General features: G+C 34.4%; 1 protein-coding gene across 5 annotated transcripts in view; it reads right to left on the minus strand.

Annotated features, from left to right (window-relative positions):
* The window catches only part of BEND5 (BEN domain containing 5), a 960,999-nt gene that overhangs the window by 892,470 nt on the left and 43,393 nt on the right, over positions 1 to 25,136 (minus strand). For 4 of the 5 annotated variants that reach the window (XM_042805572.1, XM_032997234.1, XM_032997233.1 and 1 more), the window contains exon 3: positions 18,315 to 18,439. The exons of the other annotated variant lie outside the window; for it this stretch is intronic. In XM_042805572.1, coding sequence (XP_042661506.1) covers positions 18,315 to 18,439 — 125 coding nt within the window. The remainder of the gene's footprint in view (positions 1 to 18,314; positions 18,440 to 25,136) is intronic. 5 annotated transcript variants of the gene reach the window in all.

A 25,136-nucleotide genomic window follows, 5' to 3' on the forward strand; every position in this document is an offset into this window, starting at 1 on the left:
ATGTACTCTGTAAAAACTGTCTGGTATTTGCTACTCATCACATTTAGTTAGACCATAAAAACTGTGGATGTGGGACCACTTTGTCTTCTTTGCTTGTATTGCAATTGAGCCTTGGTTCTCGACACTGTCATCTAGACTATTCTAGTGATTAGTGTGAATCTCACAGGATAGATCACTTGTCCCCTCAGTTCATGTCAGGATTCAACTGTTTTGGTTTTTCATCTAAAATGACTTTCAGTGTGAAGGCAGTAAAAGGCATGTCTAAGACACAGTGTAAAAATAAAACATATGAAGCAGGAAGATTTTCCATATACAGTAAAAAATAAATATTATATTTTCATTAGAAAAGCATTTTAAGTATTTGGCACATATCCAAAACATGATCTGAAGAAATAAACCATGAACATCAGTTATAAAGGAACCATCAGTATGTGCCTTTATTCTTGATTATTTCTGTCACACGTGCCTCACATTACTTGTGTTACGACATATATCGTATCTACAGTTTCTGAGAGAAAAATTAAGTACTGACAGAAGCTCTTCTCTTGGGAGGATAACAGTACTGCATTTATGGGTGGTGACCCCCCTGTGTCTTCTCAGAATGGACATAAGAACATGACTCCAGAGAGCTGGGATCGGAACAGGAACAGAAAGAATCTGTCTCTACCACTTTCTTTACTGGAGACAATAAAAACTTTGTTAAAGATCCTTACTTTGAAATGCCTCATCATGATCAGATATTTGCAGGATATACTACAATCATGTCACTGTTATATACTGTTCCATTATCACTGCAGCTTTATGGAATCTTATTTCAAAGTATGTGAGAGAATGTATAGAGATGGGTGCATGGGAATATAAGGGCCAGTTTTCCAAGGAGCTAATAGTACTGAAATCTCGCTAAAGTCAATGAAAACTTGGATTATTTTGCACTTCTCAGAAAATATTTGAAAATAGTGAGTATTTCCAGTCTTTCACTATATATGGATTAATCTTTACACCTAAGTGAATATAGAAAAATGTTACCTCAGACAGAGTACTAGAATATCTGTATCTTTGTGAAGCTCTGATACTTCAGTGAGAGCCATGCACATGGCTGAAGCATCCATTTTTCGCAATGTTCTGTATTGCTTTCAGCTGAACTCTGTACTAATATCAGAATCTGCCAGAGTATATGTTCTTACACACATTTCTCCCACAGAAGTTCTCTGAACTACTTTGTTCTGAGACATTCTTATAATAGCATGTAGATACAAAAATATAACAGTTTCATTAGAAAAGAATAAATGCTTTGGAAAAGGAATACATAAATTTAAATAAACAAAATCAGTGTGACTTACACAAAGATAAAGATAGTCCCTATTAGAATGCTAAAAACTGCATTTGTTCTTGTTAATTATACACTTCATCTTCAAAAACAGGCAAAAATGCAGAATATTTTTCATTAATTTTCCACATCTATAGTACATCTTTTAATAAAATAATATTTGGGTTTAGTAGAATACATTTTACAACCTGATAAGCATTACATTACACTGGAAAGCAAAATGGCTGTATCGTTTACTATGCTCCTATCATTTAATATAATATCTGTAACAGCCTGCATGTTCTTACAATATTCTAACTTTACATTACTACAAAAAACAATTTTATAAATTGTAAAGGTCTGTACAAAACAGGAATGTATTTTAATACAGAAAACTTGACACTATCACTGCACTTTTCTTCAAAAATATTCATTCCTTTCTTTGACATTTTTTTTGGCTTACACAACAGGGTGCCAAACATTTGTGACAGCTTACAATAGAAAAACAATATTGCTTTTAGTTAACAATGTTAGCTATGAATATATATTGACAGCATTTTCACTGCAGATTTGCTGCCAACATAATACAAAGCAAATAGCATTCAATATGTTGGAATACTCAGGGGAATTAAAGAGTTTCAAAAACAAATTTATGGCATTAGGTGCTGAATGCTAAATCTAATGAAAATGCAAATTCAGAAGCATCTCCCATACATACTTCATGCAAAGGAATACAGTTTGGTAAAGTGATAAAATTAAGATTGTTTAAGTCAGGAGAAAATTATGTTTAAAAGCCTCTGCTTGTTTGGTTTTTTATAAGGCCAGTTTTACCACAAAGATTAATATTTTTCCCAAAGTCTTTCTCCTTTATTTCCTTGAAGTACATCTGAGAGAGATCATAAAAAAATCAGAATTCCAAATGCTCCCAAATGTTTTCAGAAAATACATAGGTGTATAATTTTAATATTTGTAACTTTACTGCTAACCTTATACAACCACAAGCATCACTGTTCCCTTGCAAGAACAGAAGCTGAGTTTTGCTTCCAAGTCTGTATGTTTATTATTATGTACAGAACAAGCAAAGCAGTGGATAGAAATTATGATTTAAATCTTATTAAAATACAGTAATATACAGCAATGTTGTAATGTCATCTCCTATACATTAAAGCATACTTTTTAAACAATTTATTGACAGTACTTTATAAGTGACATGACATTAATAGTTTTTAAGCCATTTACAAAACAAATTAATGTAGGTTAACAATACCATATGGCCAAGACAGCAAAATTTGTTCAGATTTTGTAGCTGTTGAATATAATTTGTTATGAATTCTTAGATTAACTTGTATCAAGTTAATATCAAGTAGTTCAACACTATTATGTAAATTTTAAAATAACTTCTTTAATTTCTACTCCCATGAACAGAACCAGTTAAAAATACAACTGACCTACAAAGATTAGCATTCCTTTCCAGTATATTAGTTTTCTTTCTTATTTTCTGATATGTGATATTGCTTTTACATAGTTGTGTCACATATTTTTAGTTCTTACTTTCACATCAGAATGACTGTATGTTATTTGTTGCGTTTGTTATATAAAGCTCTATGGGCTACCTGCAGACTAAACAGACTGACTACACAAGTGACCATGACTAGCAGAACTGAGAGGTGAAAGATAGTGTTAAGCAAAATGTTTGCTACTGCATGGGTTTTCTTTGTTTTAATCAAATAGATTTAAGTTAAACTTCTGATAACTGGGAAACAACCTGCTCTGTCGGATACTCATGTTTTGCAGAGTTCTTTCTAATTAATCCAAGAACATTCTCTTATTCTCTAATCTCCTACTAAATGCTCAAAAACCAGAAGTGACTAAGATTTAACAACCTTGATATTTTCTTAGCTATAAAATTATATAGTTTGTGAAAAGAAACTCTCAATAGGTTACCCTCCAGTCTGACTGAATTGTTGAAACATGTTTTGTATCTTTGTATCTTCTAAAAAACAAAGGGGGAAAAAAAAAAAAAGTATCTTATTTGTAGAACAATATTTGTGTTTATCCACTGAAGGGTAAAGTTAGTAAAATCCCTAAATATCAAACTGACTATAGCATTCAACAATTTATGAATTTCAAGTTTATTAGAAAGCTGAATGAAACATGTTTTAGGATTAAACTTGGCCATCACACACAACTTACCATGAGACTCATACTACTTGCATTACAGAACAGTCTAAACTGCAAAATTATACAGCACTTCCCACTATGGTGAGAGAGCCACAACTCTACATTTAGATCCGCGAAGAAAAATCAGGAAAAGCAAAGCTTCACTTTTTTTCTAAGCTATGAATTTGAAAACATACTTCCTAGCACATCAAGCACATTATGGACCTGTATACTATAAGCATCAAACGAGTTAGTTTTTTTAAAGCTGAAAGACTCTTGCACTGGTGAAGATGGAGTAAACACAGTTAATTTGTTAACATCTACCGTCTCTTTTCACTGACTGTCAAGGAAATCATATTTTACATTTTTTTTCAGTATGTGCTTGGAAAGGATTTCCTAGTAATCTACACTAAATCTCACTGAAGGGTGACAACAGAAATCAGTATGTGTCTCTGAAGAATAATCTAGCCAAACATTTACATTTAGAATATTCATTTGTATTTATGCATGAGAAATTCCTGGCAAAAAGAAATTCTCTTCCTGCATACATACAATCTCTTTTTATAGGCCGATTTTTTATAATGAGCAGGCTTTAAATCAATAAAATTAATATACATTACTCAAATTAGTTTCGTGATAAAAACAGCTAGCATCTGGGTAAAATAACAATTTACCTAGGTAGGTAGCTGTATTAACCTCTGCTTCAAAGAAATTTGTTTGGTCCTTCTGCAGCCATAGGGAAGAGACACCCCACAGGGAACAGTTATTGTAATTTCATCCTGGCTATGCCAAACCCATGGAATTGCCATTCCACATGCCTGCCAGGAAGGATATTCTGTTTAATCTGGCTATTGAGGCAAATCTAAATCTAACACTGGAGGTACTCAGCATCAATGTCAAATTTCCAGGGGCAAGCATTTCTTACCATGAATCCCACAATACACTGTAGTCCTCTGATGTTGGAATTAGTTTTGCCCACAGAGTTCACAGAGGATCAGAATACAAACATACAACAAGATGCAATGCAAGCAGCAGTCTATTGCCCTGCATCACCCCTGAGAATGACATGGTCTGGCATTAAAGTATGCAAAGGCATATGAAAACCTGCTAAGAGAATCTGCACACCGGTGTAATATATTACTTATAAAAATTTTAATACAAGGTTTCTGTGAAGCTTCATGTGAGTTTACAGAGGGTGATATGAGGACAGTGAACACAAACCCCTTCCAAAAAAATTACACAACTAGAAAATTAAATAAGTGTTCTGTAGAGAATCATCATTTCAAGACAATAAAAATACAGTCAGATTTGCCATTCCAATAAAAGTCTGTAACAATGTTCAGGGTTAAGGATCTGAATTCATGGACCTCCGTGTTCAGTTGGAGGTTATATACATATGAAACTAGAAAAAATGTTGATAAAAATATTCTTCTTAAATTAGAAAATTATAATAAGGAAGTGGTTGTCTAATTTGTTGTCACTTGTCCTGGAAAATTATAAGGGAAAAAGGACACTGATAAACAGAAGCAACAACCCTGCTCAGTGACTGGCTTAGAGAAGACAAATGTTTTGGGGCAGATTATTTAAATTGCTTATACCAAGCTACTAAAAGCTTCAGAAAGATTATCCTTTCAGTAACAATGTAAACTCTATTCAGAAACACACACCAGATTTAGCAGGAACACATGCAGTTGTTTTAAATCTATACTGAGTACGTTCCACTGTATATACATCCTTTAGTAAAAATAGTAATAAAAAACTCATTTCTACTTGAAAAACCTTCCGAGTTTTAGCTCCTACATAACATAATGCATATTTAGACTACCATGTTATTCAGTAAAAGATGTCCAAACAAGATGATTTGATGTTGGAATAGTCATCTCAGAACAAGCAGAGCAATGTAAGGTAAAATAATTGTCAAGTCAATCTCTAGCTTACATTTTATTGCAGAAATAAATTGAACTCTGCTCTAGCTTTTTGACACGTAATTCTGATACTAATGGGTTCAAATCCATTTCTCTCTGCTCTCCTTCCTAACAGGAAGCTTTATGTAATACTGTGTCAGAAATCTACCAGTTACTGGCTAATGTTTCCCTTAAATAAAAAGCCTCTGCCTGTAATAGTATTAACAGCTGCCATCAGTTTACAGTAATGAGCTACAGTTCATCATGGTAGTGCTACTATGAAAATTAGAAGCTTCCATGGAGCTTCTCAATTCACAAAGAAATTATCAGAGCCATCATGAGCAGTGGTGTAACAGCACATATTGTCTGTCTAAGGTTTATAGGCTGGTGTAAACTGGTTTACAGTTTGGTGTCCCAAACTGGTGTAACTGTACTAAATCATTATAATTGTGCACAGTTTATTAAACTGTGTTATGTATAAAAAAATACAGCAATTCTATTTTGAGGGTCAATACATAAGCCTAGTGTCTTTTTTCTTAATTTCTCAAAGCAAAAAATTGCACACTCATTTTACAGAGTATTTCACAGCTTCTTCAATAGATAGATCTAAGTATTTTTTGCTGGAGGAAACAGATTTAACTATATATACTGTAATATCTTGGGTCACCTATACACTGGAGAAGAATCTTCCAGTTTCAATTAACAGTAAATAAATAAGTAAATAAATAAATAGCTACAAACCATGTTTTTTGAATTTTTCTTTGCTCCCTTAAAAAATTGAAAATGCATATCTTAATGCTTAATACCTCCAGGATTCTATAAACTAAGCATATACTTATAAGTAGTATAGTAATGAAGCAAAATATTTACTTGAGATTAGGATACAATTTTCTGGGGCATTTAAGATTGTAGGAACTTTGTTTCCTCTGAAATCAATGGGAGATATGCTATCTCATTTTAACATAAACGAGACAAATGCTATTTTCAGATCTTAATGCAAAAATTAAAAACAAACCCACTTTTTGTACAGAACTAAATTTGATGAACCATTGTACATATTGGCTTTTCCTAGAAAATATCCTTATCTGACTTTCAAAATTACTGGTAAATATAGGGTATATCAAGGTTTTTTAAAGCCTCTCTAGACAGAGATGGGAGGAGACTAGAAGAGGAAACTAAATAGACTAAAATTCACTAACTTGGATAAACTGTATGAGTAAGGGGAAATATGAGGTTTATAAAATCACAAATCAAGTGAGAAGATAAAAATTGTTCACTATTTCTCATAACACAAAAATTATATTAAATATTAACCATCATAATTTAAAAAAAAAAAAAAAGTACTTTTAATATAATCTGCACAATTAAGCTGCAGAACTTGGTGCTCCAATATCACAATAACTATGATCAGATTAGGAAAGGATTTTATAATTCATAGAGTCCACCTATGGCTGTTAAAAACAACAGTCTGGAGGCAACTACTACAACAAAGCTGGTGACTTCTGACAGCCCATACCTAATTTAGACTGGTGGGAACTCACAATTCTGTTGTACTGCAATATGCAGTGTGTGAGGAATAATTGTCAGGCTGGCCTGCAGGGCACCAGGGTTTTTCTGAAACTTGTGCTGCATGCATAGGTCAGTTCTGTCTATACCAATGACACAGGAACTGCCAGTAAGGATTATTCTATACTTTCCTAGTTATTACTAATATTTTTTTAAGTATCAGCTGTTGGCCATTGTCCAGATTAGGACAACAGACTAGACAGCTACTTGATCTGACCTGCTGTGCCACCTCTTTACTTCAACAGTAAAGCCAAAACCAAGACAATGCCCTAAGTGAGAAGATGGACTCAATTACAGTGGCTGTTGATGGAAGAATGGGAAGAGCAGATGAGAACCTGAGATGCAGGGCAGTCACACCAAGAATGACAGTGAATTGCTTTTCACCATCTTTTCATTATCAGACTAGGCCCCTTCAGGATCACAGAGAAGTTCCAATTCCATGTTCATCTAATTCTATGTTCAATCATGTTCAGCAACCAGCTGTCTCCTCGCATAAGCAGTATTGACACTGTTCTTCAAAGAAAAGTTTCCATCTTTTAGTGAGGCAGGTTTGTTCAGCCAAGAGTTACTCATGATTCTCTTGGACAATCCAAGAACAATATGGTTTGGACTTAAAAGCCCTGAGTTTCATTTGAGTATCCAAGAAACTTGATGAACAATGTACTGACCACTGAGATTAAAAATAAATTGCTAGTTCATAAACACGAGAATGAATCCACACTGCCTAAGCGAGTTTCTCAAATGAGCAATCATTTCAACAGAGCACAATAATCCTACATCTCTGTGGCACCTGATGTCTGATTTCGATGGAGGTTATAAGGGCTCAAAATCAGTGAAAGATTTACCACTCTTCACTGTCCTTTTGCTCCATCTAACAGCTGCCACAGGAACAAAGTGGAAGGCTCTTATTGCCTATAACATAGCAGAACACTGACTTTCAGGAATTTGTTTATCCTCTCAATATTAAATTTCTTATTTTATATTTCTCATTTTCACCATCAAAATTCAAGTTTTCTCTGTTTTTTCTTTCACTTATTATAAGGTATCAGATATGTAATGACACTCTGTACACAATGAGCCCAATACTGTGTTCATATATTAAAATCACAGGCAGCATACAACAATAATGAAGGAAATGTGTTACAGTTAATAGCAGAACAGGGGGTTACTGGAGACATATGCTTAATACACTCAACCACAATCAGCAGAGAGAATACTGGCTTCTTCCCTGCTCTTTCCCAAATAATTCCAAACTAATTACCTCTTATGGAATATCACTACTATTTCATTCTTAGACTTCCTTGGTGGCAAGAAAAAACACAACTTTCTACAATTCTTCAGCACTAGATTTTTTTTTCTGCCCTGTCATTTAAAAAGCAAATGGTTTCCCTCCACCAGTAATGTGAATTAACCCACATATATTTCAGATTGTTTTTATCTTCAGGTTCCAACAATTCCTTCACAGTATCTCAACCTGCCATGGCTCAAATATAGAATATTCTGCATAAGAAAGATTTTAAAATTTCTAAAAGCAGTAAAGTTTAAAACATTTCATCTTCATCTCTTCAGTGTAAATATTTTTCTTTTACTTTAGTTCTACGTCCCACATTCTGATGTAAAAAGACTTTTCAGTAATAAAAGCAGAATGAAACCAAATTTGCATGGGAGACAATTAACACTGGAACTGAAAAAGGAGGTATTTAATCACAACTAAAAAAGTTTTTAGATTGAAAGAAAAGTAAGCATGTCACATCACTGACATCAAGATCATCATAGTGCTGATTTTGTTTATGGCATTTATAATGTATTTTTGACATTTTGAGTGACAGATGCCACCATAATAGGAAATGAAACACACCTGGCCATTAATTTCCTGTAAGCAAAAGCCAGTGTTAAATCTGAAACATACAGTATGTATGCAATAATTACCAAACACTGACATCTAAAATGTTCTCAGAGACACCTGGAACAGAAAGTTTATGAATTTAACACTGTCTTGACAAGAGAGAATATTTCATCAGGACAGCAGTTGTTTTGCTAATGCTGAATATTGTCTATGTTTACTAACCTATCTGTATTCATTACTTTTTAAAGGATGATACATGTCATGACAGCTTTGGATAATTTCATGGAGATGCACACTATATTGCACTTACCAAAGCTTCACATGCACCCTCAATCTATTCCAAGCACAACTGAATTATTGATCCAAAATAAAACTGTATGTACTTGAAAGGATTCCAACTTGGAAGAATCATCATTTATAAATCTAATTTTATACATGACCAATATAGGCACAAGTTTCTAAAATGGCAAAATTATTTTTCTTCAAAACTGCAGTATGTTCAATTGATTTTTCTTTTTTTAAATGTTGAGATGAACATGCAATCTATTTTAAATGTCATCACTTTGTTTCTTATTTAATTAACATTTCATATGGCTTCCTCAGTAAATAAATAATTACTTCAATCACTATACATATCGTCTAACCCTATGCACTTTTGACTTACAATAAAATTGTATCACTTTGCAACACAGAGATCAGTGAAACTACTTTTTAAAAGTTCAAAGGTTCCTTTGAAATAATCCATTATGTTTTTTAATACACGTTTCTGATAATTTAAGCCCTTCCCTTATAAAAAGTAATGGATCCATATTACCACATGCTATGGTGCCATAAATTCCTATAAAATTTGCATCACAAACCTGGTTCCGCCATTCTTCCATTTTTTATTCCAAGTTGAATGGCATGTGCTATATAAAAAAAGTCAACTTACCCTGTAGTAACTGCAGTTAATTAAAAGATATTGTCCAAATGAACTCAAAACAGCCTCTCATGTTTTCAAGGCAGACAGATATGTATGTATGCACATACATATACAGAAAATACACATACACGCTCAAATATAGCTTTAAGTAACTTGGCCAGTGCAGTATATGCAGTGCAACACTGTAATATACAGTGACGCTGTCAAACTAAACAAAAACTAACAGGAAGTCCAGATTTTTGCTGCTTTTAGATTCTGAAATACACATCCCAAAGGACATAAATATGTAAGCCTTATTTTGCCTCAACTGTCATATTTGCTAGTAAACACTGGAGAATTTTCAATTAAAGCTTTCTCTAAATCAGATTACATTTATTTACCTGCATAAGAAACTGATTTTTCCTGACAAAAATGTTTCAAGAGAGCTTCACTTCCTTTTTAGTCTTGCTTAGAAAAATAATTGTAACTTCAACACTTCTGAAGTATATGCCTTTCTCCAAGGCAAAATAAAACAGTGAATGATAATGACTGATAAACCCAGAAGTCTTAGATGAATGTCAAAATTTAAATCTTGACCAAATGCACCCACAAGAACCGAAACCCACTATTTGGTAGCTGAGAACAAAGGAAAAACATTATTCACATATGAAATAAATAAAATTTTTATACTGATCTAATTAAATCAACACTAAAATTACAGTAAGCAGAAAATTAAAAGTTGTAACAGTGATGTTAATTACAGTCTGATCTCAATGTCAAAATGGCAATATGAGCTGGAAACATGGGATGACAAAAACCATTCAACCCCTTACGGCTTTGGGGGAATGGCACAAGACACAGATGCAAATTCAGGTGTCGCTATTTACCCAATTTCAAACACTTGAGGTAGCAAAGTATACATACAAACATGGAATTGAAGAAAGAGGAGCTGAAAGCCTTCATCACTGAGAGTTAACAAACAAATTAAAATTAATTTAATTTTACTCAACCAAATAGATGGACAGCAGCACGAAGGCAGATCCTGTTAATTCAAACTAAGTAAGCTCAATACTTATAGTAGACTTTGACATCTGTAGAATAGGATCAGATTTCCTGTAAAACTGACATTTAGTATCTCCACTCCAGTTGACATACATAGAGTCATAGCAGTGGTAAAACTGGAGTATCCACAGTGTATCTCAGAGATACCAGATACTGAAAATATCACTGAGGTACAGGAACTTAAATAAATACTGACAAACAGCTGCCTATTTGAGAACTGCTACATAGATTAATAAATTTTATTTAGGGAAGCAAAATGCCTAGAGAGGAAAGAAAAAAAAAAACAAAATTCATACTCAGAGTGATATTGTTCGAGAGTTGGTACAAAAACATATTCACGAAACCTCTCTCCTTCTGGACTTACATGTATTTCCTGGTATTTTCATACCACCTATGCTAAACAAAATGCATTCTTTTCAGATTGCCTAGAAGCACTAATTCATGAGACTATTGTAAAACAACAAGGAATCCATCACAGAGTTTTGTCTAACAGGTGGTCACCTAATACTTGTTTTAGAACTGTTGCTGTCTTTTGACCTGATAAAGTCAGTTAGAAAGAAGCTTCAAGAACTCAAATGCTGAAATCTCAAAGCTTTCTAGTCTTAAAACACATTTTGGTTTTAGTATTAGAGAACTTTTTCCTGCCAAAAATAAAGCTTTAAACAATCCACCCATAAAACTTTGCATGAAATTTAAATCTAAATATTTACTTTTCTTTGGTAGTAGATCAACCTAGCAGCAGAGATAAATTTAAAAGTCACTCATTCTGGTGCATTTTTACCTTTATATTACCTTATGTTTATTTGCATGAAGTTTGTCTTTTATGTCTACATCCATGTTTTACATTGCTGGCAGTAAGAGTAATAGATATAAATTTCTGCCACAAAGTTTTCATAGAAAATGGAATTGCGTTTTAATTGTTTACTATTTAATAAGCACATAAAAAGAGAGGAAAGGAATTAGTCAAGTTGTAAATTTTCTATAAATTTAAACAAATTTAAAACACTGTACCTTTTTGAACAATAAACACTACAGTATGCTAGGTACTAAGCTTCTTTTAAAAGCTAAATAAGACCATAATAAAAACAGATTTCTAAAAGCAATATAAATTTAAAGCTTATCTTTTCAGCAACACAGACCTTGTCTTATGCTTTAAAGAATCTGATTTGGAACCAAACAATATCACACCACTCTTAATCTGAGTTCCAGTAAAATTCTGCTGTGTTACAGTGCAATGGTTGTATGGAGTACAAAAATCAGTCTAGTATAAGTATTCCTAGTAATCAAGTTCTTATATGTATTATATTCAGATATGTCAGTGAAACTAAGATGGCTTTGTTCAGACTGCATATTAGCTCTGTATGCCTATTTGTTATAAAATTTCAAATTTCTAGATTTTAATAAATTAAATGTGCTTGGATAGGCAGTACATAGGTACAAGTAACTTTTACCTTCAAAGTCTTAAAATTAGATGATTTTCAAGAAAAGTATCAGAAGTGAGGAAACAAAATAAATTTATATGACAAAATAAAACTGGTACATAAAAAAGATTAGGTTTTGTCTACCTGTGTAAAGGATGAATAAAATACCAAAATACAGGAAGTGGTAGAGATATCTTTCTAGCACAATAAAAATTAACATAAGAGGAGCATATAAAGATGGATAACAGCTTAGGTCTCCCTAAACGCGCAAAATACAAATAATCTAGTGGTTCTTCTTGGAAATTATTGTAAAGAGCTATTTAGAGAGGTTACAGGAGCTGACCAGAGAAGCATTAATAAATTATTAATGTAAATATTCAACAATTAATGACTTATGCCTAATTTAGTAAGAAGGTATATGTAATGAAACACACTATGGAAAATACATATTTCAGATTGTTCAGGAAATGTTGCAGGTCAAAAAATGCTTTATAGAAGTCTTGAAAATTTCAAAACTGTACTCCATAAAAGCTACATACTTATCTACATGCATTTTTCAAAGCTAGGTAATTGCAATATACCCTTTAATGTGCAGCAAAGAAAATACCTGTTTTCTAAAATGAGAAACTGGAAAGACTATAAGATGTTATAATGCATCTTGATACCAGTAACTTAAACCACCAAATGATGGTAGAGTGAAGAATGTCTAAGAAGAAAGTAAAAAGATAGCCTGTTTCCAACTTTAGACTGCTTTTTTATGTCATCCTTACTCCATCTTTGGAGGCAGCTTCTGCAGGAATGAACTGCGCAAAATGAGTTCTTAGGCCAGAAAAAAAGGTTGAATACCTCAAATCATGCCTGTTTCTCTTCTCTTCCCCCTATACTTCTCCAAAATGTATCAACTGGTATAATAAAAGACACTGTCTATCACTATACACATATCATTCAAATCTTTAAACAATCACAGCTGTAACATCACAAAGAAGCAGTTGTCTGCTCAGGATCATCAGGCTGTTTTAGGACAATAATAAGAGGCCTGAACAAGCTATAAAATCCAATCCCAATAATAAATAGTTCCTGAAAGTCTAATCAAAGACAACAGGTATTTTACAACCTTTTTATTTTACAAAACAGTGCAGGACAAAAAAGAGAAAACTCTATATTGAGAGCTCCATGCATTTATAATAATGTTCGGCTATGACATTATCTGTCTTATCTTGGCATCCTGTTTAAATTTCTGAAGATAAGCTATCCTTTTCCTGATCCATACATATACATTAAAAAAAAAACTCAAAAATCTTGAGTCAAAATTCTAGCCTCAGTCCAACTGCAACTGAAGTAACAGAGAGAATGCCTTTGAAGTAAATAACATTTGGTTCTTTGATTTTAACCTCAATCTGAATTGATTTATTAACTGTAAGTAATGATCAAATCCTAGATGCCAAATATCCATTCTTCTCCTCTACCCTTCTTGTTATATTTTGTCAGTGCCTTTGTGATGAAGAACTCCAAATGTGTTTATCAACACTTACAGAACAAAATTTGGCACTATTAGGAAACCCCTTCTGTTGGAAATTCTTTTTTTAATCTCAGTGAAAATACCATTTCTGAACATGATTCATCAGACAGCAGAGTTGTTCAGGGTACATACACGTACAGAATATATCATGCAGCCTAGATATGCATTACTTATTGGTATAATATGGTTGCTGTTTGTTAGAGTAATTAAAAACCTCACAGATATTTTTAATCCTTATCATTTTGTTGTATTCAACTCATCTCTTCTCAAATTCCTCAAAAGTAGATTTTACAGGACAGAGATCATCTTCTAGTGTGGCTACAGCATCTGGAACAGTGAGAGTCAACTACTTGAGCAGAATTTCTGACTATGGCCCCCAAGAGAAATAATCATTCTTTTCACCCATAAAATCCTCCAATAATGGTATACTAGCATATTTTTATAATTTATCACATGAACACACATTTCTTTTTCTTCCCCAAATCTCAAATGAACCACTGTTACTACTAACACCTTTAAAGACATTCTAGCTCAGAAGTAATCATGCACCTGAAGCACTGTCTTTAAAATACTTGAAATGCAATTTGGAGATGACGTTTGTTCATCCAATTTCCGCTTCCACAGAATAGGAATTTAGCAAAGCTGTAGTTGGTGTTATAAGGGCCATGGTTGAACTGAACAGGAAACAAATCCTGCCCAATAAAGAACATTATCCAGAAATAGACAGCAGCCTGTGACATGTATATAATTAGAGAAATTGGAGGTTTTGCCCATGAGACCATGTGTTCCACAGCAAATCCTATTTCCTTCATTCTCCCCTTTCATGGTTATTGTAAGTGAAATCATTCCATGATTATAGTCCTTAAATATAATATACCAGTTTCTTTTTGTTTTTCACCAATATTGGTGTTAATTGAATTCATTGAACAAACGACAAAAAAATCCACAGCTCAGATCTTATCAGACAAACTGACTTGCAAGTCAGAAAGCATATAAGGAGACCAATTGACCAAATTTTACATCTGACAGGTATCTTACATGATGGCTCTTTTTTCCCATAAATATAAGCCATTAGCTATTTCTTTTGATCTTTTCCTTGCTAAAAACGTATAAAATAAATCTGATGACATAAAATGTCTGATGTAGAAATCCAAATCATAAGGAGGAAGAAGCTAATTTACCAACTTCCAAGTTAAAAAAAAAAAAAAAAAGTCAACTGGTCCTATTGTAACATAGGAAAGTGAACATAAAAAAAAAAATAGTTTATCATAAAATTCTAAAAATAATTCTGAGAAGATTAGGGCTCTCATTGCTATGCTACAGAACTTAGCTCTATTACCTGCCCTTGTTACTGAAGCACAACAGTAACCTAAGACATACATAACAGAAGGAAGGAAGCAATCATTCTGAAAAAGACTTATGTATGATAGCAAACAACAAATTAGGCATGAGTTTCCATAGTGATACAGCAACAAAAGGCTGCTGCAATTTTCAGCTGTCTATACTAAGTAACAGAGCAAAGGGACTAGAGTCCCTTCCCTGTAAACTGGGATGTTAGTGCACTCAGAATTGTCCATTAAATTTGTTCCACACTATAAAGAAAATATTGAAGGAATTGTAAGAGGAATAATAATAAAAACAAAACAAAACAAAACAAACAAACAAAAAAAAAAAAACAAAAACAACAACAACAAAAAAAAAAAAAAAAACAAGAAAAAAAAAAAAAAAAAACAAGAAACTCTGCAAGAAGCAAAACTACAGAGTGCTATGGATCTGGATTTCATGGTTGGATTATCTGGTATCTTAGAAATGCAAATCCCAAGGAGTACTTTCTCCTATGCATCTCCCCTGTGGATTTTCTGATGTTTAATAAGAAATTATCGCATACTATAGCCTTTCTGCCAGTGGGAACACAGATGAGTCTCTAGCTCACCTGGCAGCCTACTTTCCCAACACTTACAGGAATTCCTGTCCACTGGTGTTGAAACTGGCCAACAGTTAAGAAGCTACTGAGGGAGAAAGGAGAGGAGAAAGATCAGCAGACACACAAAAATCTAGTCTAGCAAGTAGATAGTGTGATCATATAAGCTTTGGTTTCCCTGGGAAGCTAGGCTAATTATCAAAGGGCTAGAAAGATTCACTTATGATGAAAGTCCAAAGACCCCGAAGAGGAAAAATACTTAAACACTGAAAGGTAAAGTACTCTATTGGATATAGGGCTGAAAGAACCAAACATGATAGCTAGGTTGAGACACAAATGATGAGGAATGTTATAATTTACAGAAATATAAATGTTAGCCAAGGATGATGAGGATTTATTTGTATCAAGAGGAACTATTACTAAACAGAATTGCAGCTGGGAATAGTGGGATTAAATAAAGGAAAGCTTTAGGCTAAAAATCAAGCAACACCGTAAGTGAGATGACTCTATAGAACAGTTTTGAGACATAAGAAGTTGAAGCTCCATGGCTTAAAAAAATTAAAACTGGAATGTAAAAAGCCTGTTCTCTACACAACAATAATGCATGGATGGTGCGACTGGCAGGAAAGTCTAATAGGTCTTTCTTTTCATTTACCACTAGCTTGATAACACAAAATACTGCACTAAACATATTGTAAAAATTGCACTACAATCTAGTATCTGATCCTAAATCAGAAATACATACAGTACAATAATGTGTTCCTAGTATTTGTATGGCTGTTGTTTTTACACTGTGTCTTTTTTTGTCCATTTTTTTATCTATTTGTACACTCTTGGGTGTTTGTGACTGGTCTGATACAACAGCAAAAAAACAGAATGGATGATTTCTAATTCAGATAATGGAAGGACGTTTCTTGTCCTCTCATGATACATTTGAAATAAATTTCTTTGTGAGTAAAGGCTTTAGTGTGAAATGTCAAGCAAAATTGGAGATATTCTTATATTGAGAAGAAAATCTTCAACATATATTAAAATCTAAGTAAATAAAGTTGTTTAAGAATTTGAAGTCGAAGGAAGAGGAACAACAATAAGGTAATGTAATATATACAATATATAAAACTAATAAAAGTAGTTACTCCTTTTGAGTTCACATCTAAATGGCCGAAACCAGACCTAGTATATATAAATGCATAGATCTGCCTTGCTCCCACATCACTTATATTATACATCAAAAATAAATATAATATTATACAGGTAATTATTTATATAAAGTTATTAAAATATCTACTTTTACACATAAAGTGATCAAAGTTACTTGTGTCTTAGTGCAATATTTCTAAGCAATACTGAATGGTATAGGTTTCCTTGTTATTATTTCCTAGTAAAACATAAAAGAAAATAATCAAAATGCACAAACGAGATTACACAGTATGTTTGATGTAGCAATTTCTAACATTCATTTAATATAGCTGAGCTGCAATGACTAATACTGCCCATGCCCGCTAGTACAAAGACCTAAAAAAGGTTCCAGACTAGATTACGTTCATGCAGGTCTCATTTTAACGGAAATTGGAGAGATGAAAAAAGATTATAGGAACACACATTATAAAAACAGACCTCACAAGTCAAACTTAGTAGTGAAACCATTCTCCTTCATGTAGACAACCATGAAAACAAATATCCTGTAAGCACTAGATATATATTGTATCTTTCTACCAGATCTCTTTGCCTCCTTCAGACAGATTCTCATTCATCTCATAACTATATAATTTGATCATAGTTGAGTAAGGCACAGCAGGGGAAAGGGTCTGTCTGATAAAGTATCGGACTCCAGGAAGACAGATAAACAATTTCATGATTTCTAGTTGTAACAGGAATGGTACACTAGTGGATATTAAGATATTAGTCTCATAGGAGTACAAATATTGAGCTTCTGCATTTTTTTCTCTTACTAAATATGGGGGGGTTTCCATTAAGTGAAAATGACAGTCTGATTATGGTAAACTAAGACAGAACACCAGAATAGAATGCAAGGTACGTGTTAAAAGTGGAATTAAAACTTTTTTGTTTTATCAATGTGAAAGTTAGTACATAACTTTTTCTTTTGTTTTTTGGGGTTTTTTTTCTGGCTTAGTTTAAGGCAAGTGGAAAGTTTCTTTCTCATGCGGCATTTTACTGCAAAGAAACATTATTTCAAAGTAGGTGAAACAGTTGCCTATCAAGTTGTTTCACATTTAAACTTCCTCTTTCACAAGGGGCACATTGGCAGGCAACTCATCTACTACAAGTCACTAGAGTAATGCCTGTTTACAACACAGCATCATTGTTCTACATGTATTAAATGAAGGCTTGAGTAATAATATTTAAACAGCTATAATGGACTTCTCTTTTATATATTAACAGATATATTTGATTTGTATATATGAACAAATACATAGCAGCAATTACTATTATAACTCCTGTTAGATGGCAAATGTTACACTGTCTTTGTAACAACTTCCTGTCTTGGATAGCTGAAAAACATGGTGATATGCAGTCATGCTGATACCTGCTTTTACTTATAAAAATTCAGAGAAATTCAAATTCTAATATGTTCTGTAGCAAATTTTTAGTTACAAAACCTGGATGTCATCTTTTTTGTTTAAAAAATATATTCTGGAGTAAGAAAATTTTAAAGCTATCACACTATCTAATTTAGCATCATTTACCTGTGACTCTTTTACATTTTCAACAGTGAAGTTGAACCAAACTCGGAAGCGTGGGTTACAGGTATCTGGTCTAATGAAGAGGTCATACTCAAACTCCGTGATGTGGTCCACACGTCCAAGGTTACCTACCACGAACATATGAAAAAGAATGCATTTTAATGAATGGCTGATAAACTCCAGGAACTACACTGAGAAAAGTTTTAAAAACAACTACCTCTGTTGGTTAAAATATGTAAGTGTAATAAGCCTTACAACAGTTCAGAATTATTTTTAAAAGACTTAACCATAGTCACAATATAAAATAGATACCAGTAAGGTACATGCATATGAATACACCAAAAAGAAGATAACATGGATTTTTATTATCCAATCAAATTTACTTTTTGTTTTCTCTTATCTGAGTATTCCAGTTAAGTGTCCTAACATCCTTTTAATTGTTTGCTTTTTTTTTTTTTTTTTTTTGACACTTTTCTGATCATGTCTCTGCACGTCTTTTAGTCCCCACCTGTATGGATTTCTTTCTTTCCATTTGCTGCTCATGTTCAAGCATCCCTAAGATCAAAAAGTCCCCGGATTTCCACCTGGTCCCTCTGGCTGGTGCTCTGAGCATCCCCCTCTCCCCACAGACAGGCCAGCCTTCATCTCCTCTGTTAGCTATTTTAATACTTTCCCTTTACCATTTGCAGCCACTAACACCTCCTTTCAAAGACACAAGTGAGGCTTTAAGATTTAACCTCAGCTATTTCCTGCTGAATTTCATGGAATAATATTTTGAAGTATAGTCAGAGCTACATTGTCCCCTATGGCATTATTCAGCAAGCAACCACACCAGCTATAGGAATTAAGTTCAGCACTGGGAAAACTTGCTAAGTGCTTTTAAATTGCTAAATTGCCATTTTTCCTTTGAAGTTTGCCAAGATTTCTAAAGACAGGGTTTAGACTGTCCATTTCATTTATACGCTACAAAAATAAGACTTTACATTTTCCTGATCCAATCCTAAACCTACCTCATCAGATCTTGTAAGGTAAGGCCATGCTTTAGCTCAAATGCAAAATTATACTTATTAAAAAAAAATAGCACTGTAAGATGACCTGGGTTTAGGGTTTCAGATACATTTTTGAGTTGATATATATATTTTTGGGGTAGGATATATACTGTTGGGTTTAAATAGTTATTTATAATGCTATTTGAGCTAAACAATTCCCTCCTCAGCAAATCCCATTTCAGTCAGTGTGACTGTTCATTGGTGACACGCTACTTAGTATGAGCACAAGTAGCAAAATTTGGCTGATCTGCTGTTCTGGGGTGGAAAAGCAGCAAGAGAAAAAAAACATTTTCAACTCTGTTCATCAATGTATTTGCAGGGTTTCTTCCTTATCCTAAGTCGTTTCTGGCTTTACTAACTGAACATTTTTAATCTTCCCTATTTTTAATGTTATCTTCTACTTTCCTACCCACATTCTTCTCAGAAGAAAATTCTCTTCACTGACTCCCTCTGCAGAAAACCGCTTCATGCTAACAATCTGTTCCTAAATACTTGCCTGAAGGATACATTTGGCATATGAAATATTTGGGAAAAAAAAAAAAAAAAAACAAAACAAAACAAAAAAAAAAAACCTCAACACCACAAAACAGCAATATTGTACAGCTAGAATACCTTAGCCAAATATAAATAGTGTCATCTGCTGCATCGGGTGTCCGTGCCCAGGCGCCGGCAGTGGGGGCCGCAGGGCTGGGGGCTCTGAGGAGAGGCCGGGCTGCCCCGTGCTGGTCATGGCCGGTTCCAAACGGTTCTGCACTGGCCCCACCGCAGGGCACAGGCCGGCCCCTCAGCAAAGGCCGTGGCTCCTCAGAGAAAATTGGTTTAAGGAAGGACAAAAGTGCCACACAGGCTGTGAGGCGTGAGGGAGTCTGAGGTGAACCAGGGTTCGAGGAGGAGGAGGAGGGAAGGGGTGCTCTGGGTGGCAGAGACTCCCCTGTGTCCTGCGGGGAGAGGCTGGAGCAGGTGGATGCTTCCTGAAGGACAGGTGGCCCGTCGAGGACCCACGCTGGAGCAGGCTGTCGTGACAGGAACCACGGCCTGTGGGAAGGGCCCAGGCTGGAGCAGGGGACCAATGTGCAGAGGGAGGAGTGGCAGAGAGGAGCTGCTATGGACTGACCACAGCCCCACGACCCGCCATGCCGCTCGGTGGGGGAGGACTGCAGCTGATCCTCAGAAACAGGGAAGGGTGGGGGGAAACTGTTGGTTCAATTTCTCTTTCTTTCTTACTAGCCAAACTTATTGTAACTGGCAATAAATTATTTTTCTCCTGCTGAAGACTGCTTTGACTGTGATGGCAACTGGTGAGTGATCTTCCTATCCTCATCTCAACCCATGAGCTTTTTCATCTTATTTTCTCCCCTCGTCCTGTTGAGGAGGGCGAGTGAGAGAGCAGCTGGGTAGGCAATTAGCAGCTGGCCAAGGTCAGCCCACCACATCTGCCTGACTTTAGGTTAAATACCTTACTCATCTAAGTGCACTTTCTGCCACAGGAGTCAAATCTATCACTGCTATTCACAACAGAACTTGAATCTTAATGTAAACTATTATTTCCTACAGATTATTATCCAAAGTAGTAAGAGTGGTAAAATTAAGCTATTGCATCATAATACCTTTAATTAAAGGACCTTGGTTTACTGGTTTTTTCATTAAATGTCATGAACATATGACATTGTTGAGAAAATAATACTTCTCATGTATTTCAGAATTTAGGTGGTCCAAGCTGTTCAGCTGCATAGGTTGGATTCCAGCTGCCTCACAGGTCACAGTGGAAGCTCTCCCTAGACAAATCTTAATGCATGGGTGTCCAGAGCCACCTCAACCTGAGTTGTGCACGTAATGCTGGGGGATCCTCAAACACTAAGGCAGCAGACTGGATGAACACAAACTGTAGACTAGGTCCATCTTATAAACTACTAGGTATACATGCCTCTCAGTGATGCCAGCAATTCCAGATATGGATTAAGTTATCTGCAGCAAAGACCAGCAGTACAAATTTAGGTTCAATTACTTCCAAAGGACACAGAAGCAATTAAATTTATATTTTAAGATCAAAGATCATTGAAAAGTTGTACTGCAAGGCATAGGAAACTAAAAGATAAAATGAGTAACTAAGAACAAAATGAGACTTTGGTTTCTGACATGTTGCACATTTCAGCTTCTTTTTCAACATCAGACTAATCTGAATTGTATGGGAGACACATGCTCCACTCAGAACTACTTTACGGAGTCCATAGGATCCCTAAACACTGGAGAATTGCACCAATGTCAGTGAAATCACTGATGGTGAAGAGCTGGTATGCTGGAACCACTCCAAGCCAGTCTGCTCTGGAAAACCTAGATACCCATCTCAAATGCAGCAGAACCTTTAACAATTTAATCATTGCATGCACGATTCTCTGAGACTTCCAACACAGTTTTCTCTCTTTATCTGTAATACCTGATTTGAATACTCACCTCCCTCTCAATGCAGTATTTCTTCCTTTTGTGAATTGTATCTCACTTTAATCATTTTTGCCTACAGAACTGTCTCTTACTAGGCTCCTTCATAGTACACGTCAGCTGCCATAGTCACCTGCAGCCATTTGCAGTTTAGTATCATTTGTACATTTCATTAGCACACTATTTCTTCTCTGTCTTCCAGATGCTAAATAGGCTGGACCAAACACTAATGCCTTCGGTAACCAATTCAACAAGTTCCTCATGCTCAATAGACTATTGTCTGCAATATCACAGCCTTTGCTCACAATCTGTCAGCCTAATTTCAACCCACATAGAAATGTCATTAAACAAGATGGCAGTTTTGGTACAAAGAAGCCTAGAACTGTAAGTACAAAACACTTCCTCGTTTTAAGAAATGCTTTGTAGAAAACTGAAAAACATTTTTTGGTGTCCAAGAAAGGATATAAACTTCCCAACATTAATCTCATAAACAAAGTTAACAATTTTACATACTGCCTTCACACTGCTGTAATCTTGGGAAATAGATTTATTCTAATGGGTAAGAATTATATTCCAAGACCACAGGTAACATAGTGAAGTGCATTAGAAACTATGAAACAGAAATTAAAACATTGATTATACTATTCCACTTAGACATTATACCATTCTAATATTTTAACACTGAAACGAAACACTTTATTCTTAAGTGCAACAACTTCTAAAGTGCTTTAATTTATTAATAGCTCTATAAAGTTCCTTAAAATTTGTCTTTTCTTTTTCTGTTAAATGTATAGGAAGAGAGAAATGGTTAATGAATGGTCAGACAGCAAGGTTCTCCTGTGTCACACGAAACTGTGCAGTTACGCAATACATCCACTCTGCTTTGCAATACCTGAGGTGGACAGTTTCTATGCTGAAATTATGATAAATTTAAGAGAAATCCAGACAGCACCAATTTTTTGTAATATACCTACTAATAGTTTTCAGTCTCAATACAACTACTGTGAGACCCTTCCAGTGCAGTTTTCATTCTGTGCACATTGCTAGTCTGGTAATCTGTGATATCAGTAAGAGAGTCTGTTCATAACCATATTGGTTAAGTATGTTCTTTCAAAATCAAAGAAAAAAATCTCACACAACTAAAACATCAGCTTTGCTTTACTTTACATTGGATTCATGCCCGCATGAAATCATCACCACTCAATTCAACAAATACAGAAGTTGTATCTATAAAATTGTACAATTTTTAAAGCGTCATCACTCCATAATATGTGATTTGCATTATATTTGGGGGTTAACGTTATAAAACATAAGATACTAAAAAACCTATTTAAGGTACATGCGAAATTAATGAACTGATCAAGTAATGTGATCTGCAAGGGGGAAAAAAGCCCAACATTATGAGCAGTAAGATCTGAAGTTATTGGCATTCTAAGACATTTCCTGTTTAATTTTTTTTTTTACAGTTTTGGTGCATGTCTGGTTGTCAAATGGCTTTCTGAGTATATCTTAAAAGTAAAATAAACAATTTATTAGAGTAGCCAGCACTTTACAAAACATTATGGATTTTTTCTTCTATGCACTTATGCACTCTGAAATTAGTTGCTGGTCTTTTTTTCTATTATTATTTTACTTTACAGAAATACTGGCACAGATCTTTTTTAACTGATGGGAAGATGCGAACAAATCAAATTCTCAGATGTCTATAAACTGACTTGCTCTTAGCCTTGGGGTTTGTTTTTAAGACATGCTCAATTTTCAGTCACAGTTCCGTTCAATACTCTTAGCATACTGAGAAAAGAAGACACATACTTTCTTTAATCATTCAAGCTGAAATTCTTAATTATATTTGCTTAAATTGCTTTACAGAGTAATGTTTAGTGCAATTCTCTCAAAATGTGAATAGTTAAAGAGGTCAATATCATGTTTCAAGTTTCTTTAAAAGTCAGAAAAAAAAAATGTTACTATTTTATTAATCATGCAACATACACTTAGCCCTCATAAAATATTAACATATATTGCTTCCTGCATCAATAAAAAGTGTACTTTACACAAAGAAAGAAAACCTGCTTAAGAAAATGCTAGCTAAACTTACTAAGCATTCTAACAATTATCATAAAAATGCTAGAAAAGAAAATACAGATATGTTAAGCAATCCTAAAATCTTCTTAAACCACACATTGTGCTTTCCTACAGAGAATTTTAAGATGAAAAATAGACCTTGAGGGTCTTAGACAAGCCTGAGGCAATATAAAGAAAAAGGTCAAACACTCTGCTAAAAAGGACTGTTATCTTCAGAACAACAACTTATCAGCCAGCTTGCAGCCCTGCTTATTTACAGTTATTGGTCCCAGAGGAAGTGCACTTCAGCGCAGGGCGCGATTACTTTGTAATGAGTTTGCCAGAAATGGTAAAGGAAACTAATTTGTAACAATGTGCTGTTCCCTGCACATGAACTTTCTCAGACACTTTTTTTGTCCAGCAATGAATAACTAACTTCAGCCTCCATAATAAGCAGTGAAAACAGAAGTGCGCTAAAAGCGACTGAGTCGTAAGTATGAATGTGCTGAAATATCAGTGATTATCCCTCTCAGCTGTCCATTACAGTACTCATGATGACCACCAATTCCCCTGTGGTGGATATATAGAATGCAGGTTTCAGGGGGTGGATTTGCACATGAAAATTAACACCATTTGGAAGAAAATAGCCTGCACCTGTCACAGATTAGCAACAAAAGGTCAAATGCCTCCTTTTTACACCTAGAGCACTTGCATATTGTATGCCTTGCTTATAGGAGTCTAATCACTAGTTTCTTAATTCAGAAAAGTGAGCACCATGGTGAACTGAGGAGAAAAAAGAATTAAATCTCAGCTAAAAGCTATCAATAAATCTATTGATCAAGATACATATGAATGGAAGTTGCTGAGGCAATCTCTATCTCTAAAAGAGGCAGTTTTCAAAAGAGAATTGCACAAAGTGCTCTTCTGTTTTTGTCAATATGCTGCCAGGTTTTGAAATACTATTTTTCATCCACACAATAAAAATCTTGACAAGTAAGCAATAGAAAAATCACTAATACACTTGCAGCTGCATTTCAATCTACACAAATTCTTTAAAGAAAAACAACCAAGGAACAGATTGGAATATACATCACTTTCACCAGTTGAACCTGGGATCAAGTCCAAGATAGCCAAACAGTATTCATCTATATTTTCATGTGATTCTATTTTTCACAAAATAAGGTGATATGTAGAATATGGAATACCCTCAGTGAAATTCATCCTTAAAGATCACAAAACACACTGAGATCATAGTGCAAAAAATTGTATTGATACATTC

This window comes from Tyto alba, unplaced genomic scaffold (assembly GCF_018691265.1).
Source record: "Tyto alba isolate M040663 unplaced genomic scaffold, T.alba_DEE_v4.0 Super-Scaffold_1000006, whole genome shotgun sequence".
In the NCBI taxonomy this organism is placed as follows: Eukaryota; Metazoa; Chordata; class Aves; order Strigiformes; family Tytonidae; genus Tyto; species Tyto alba.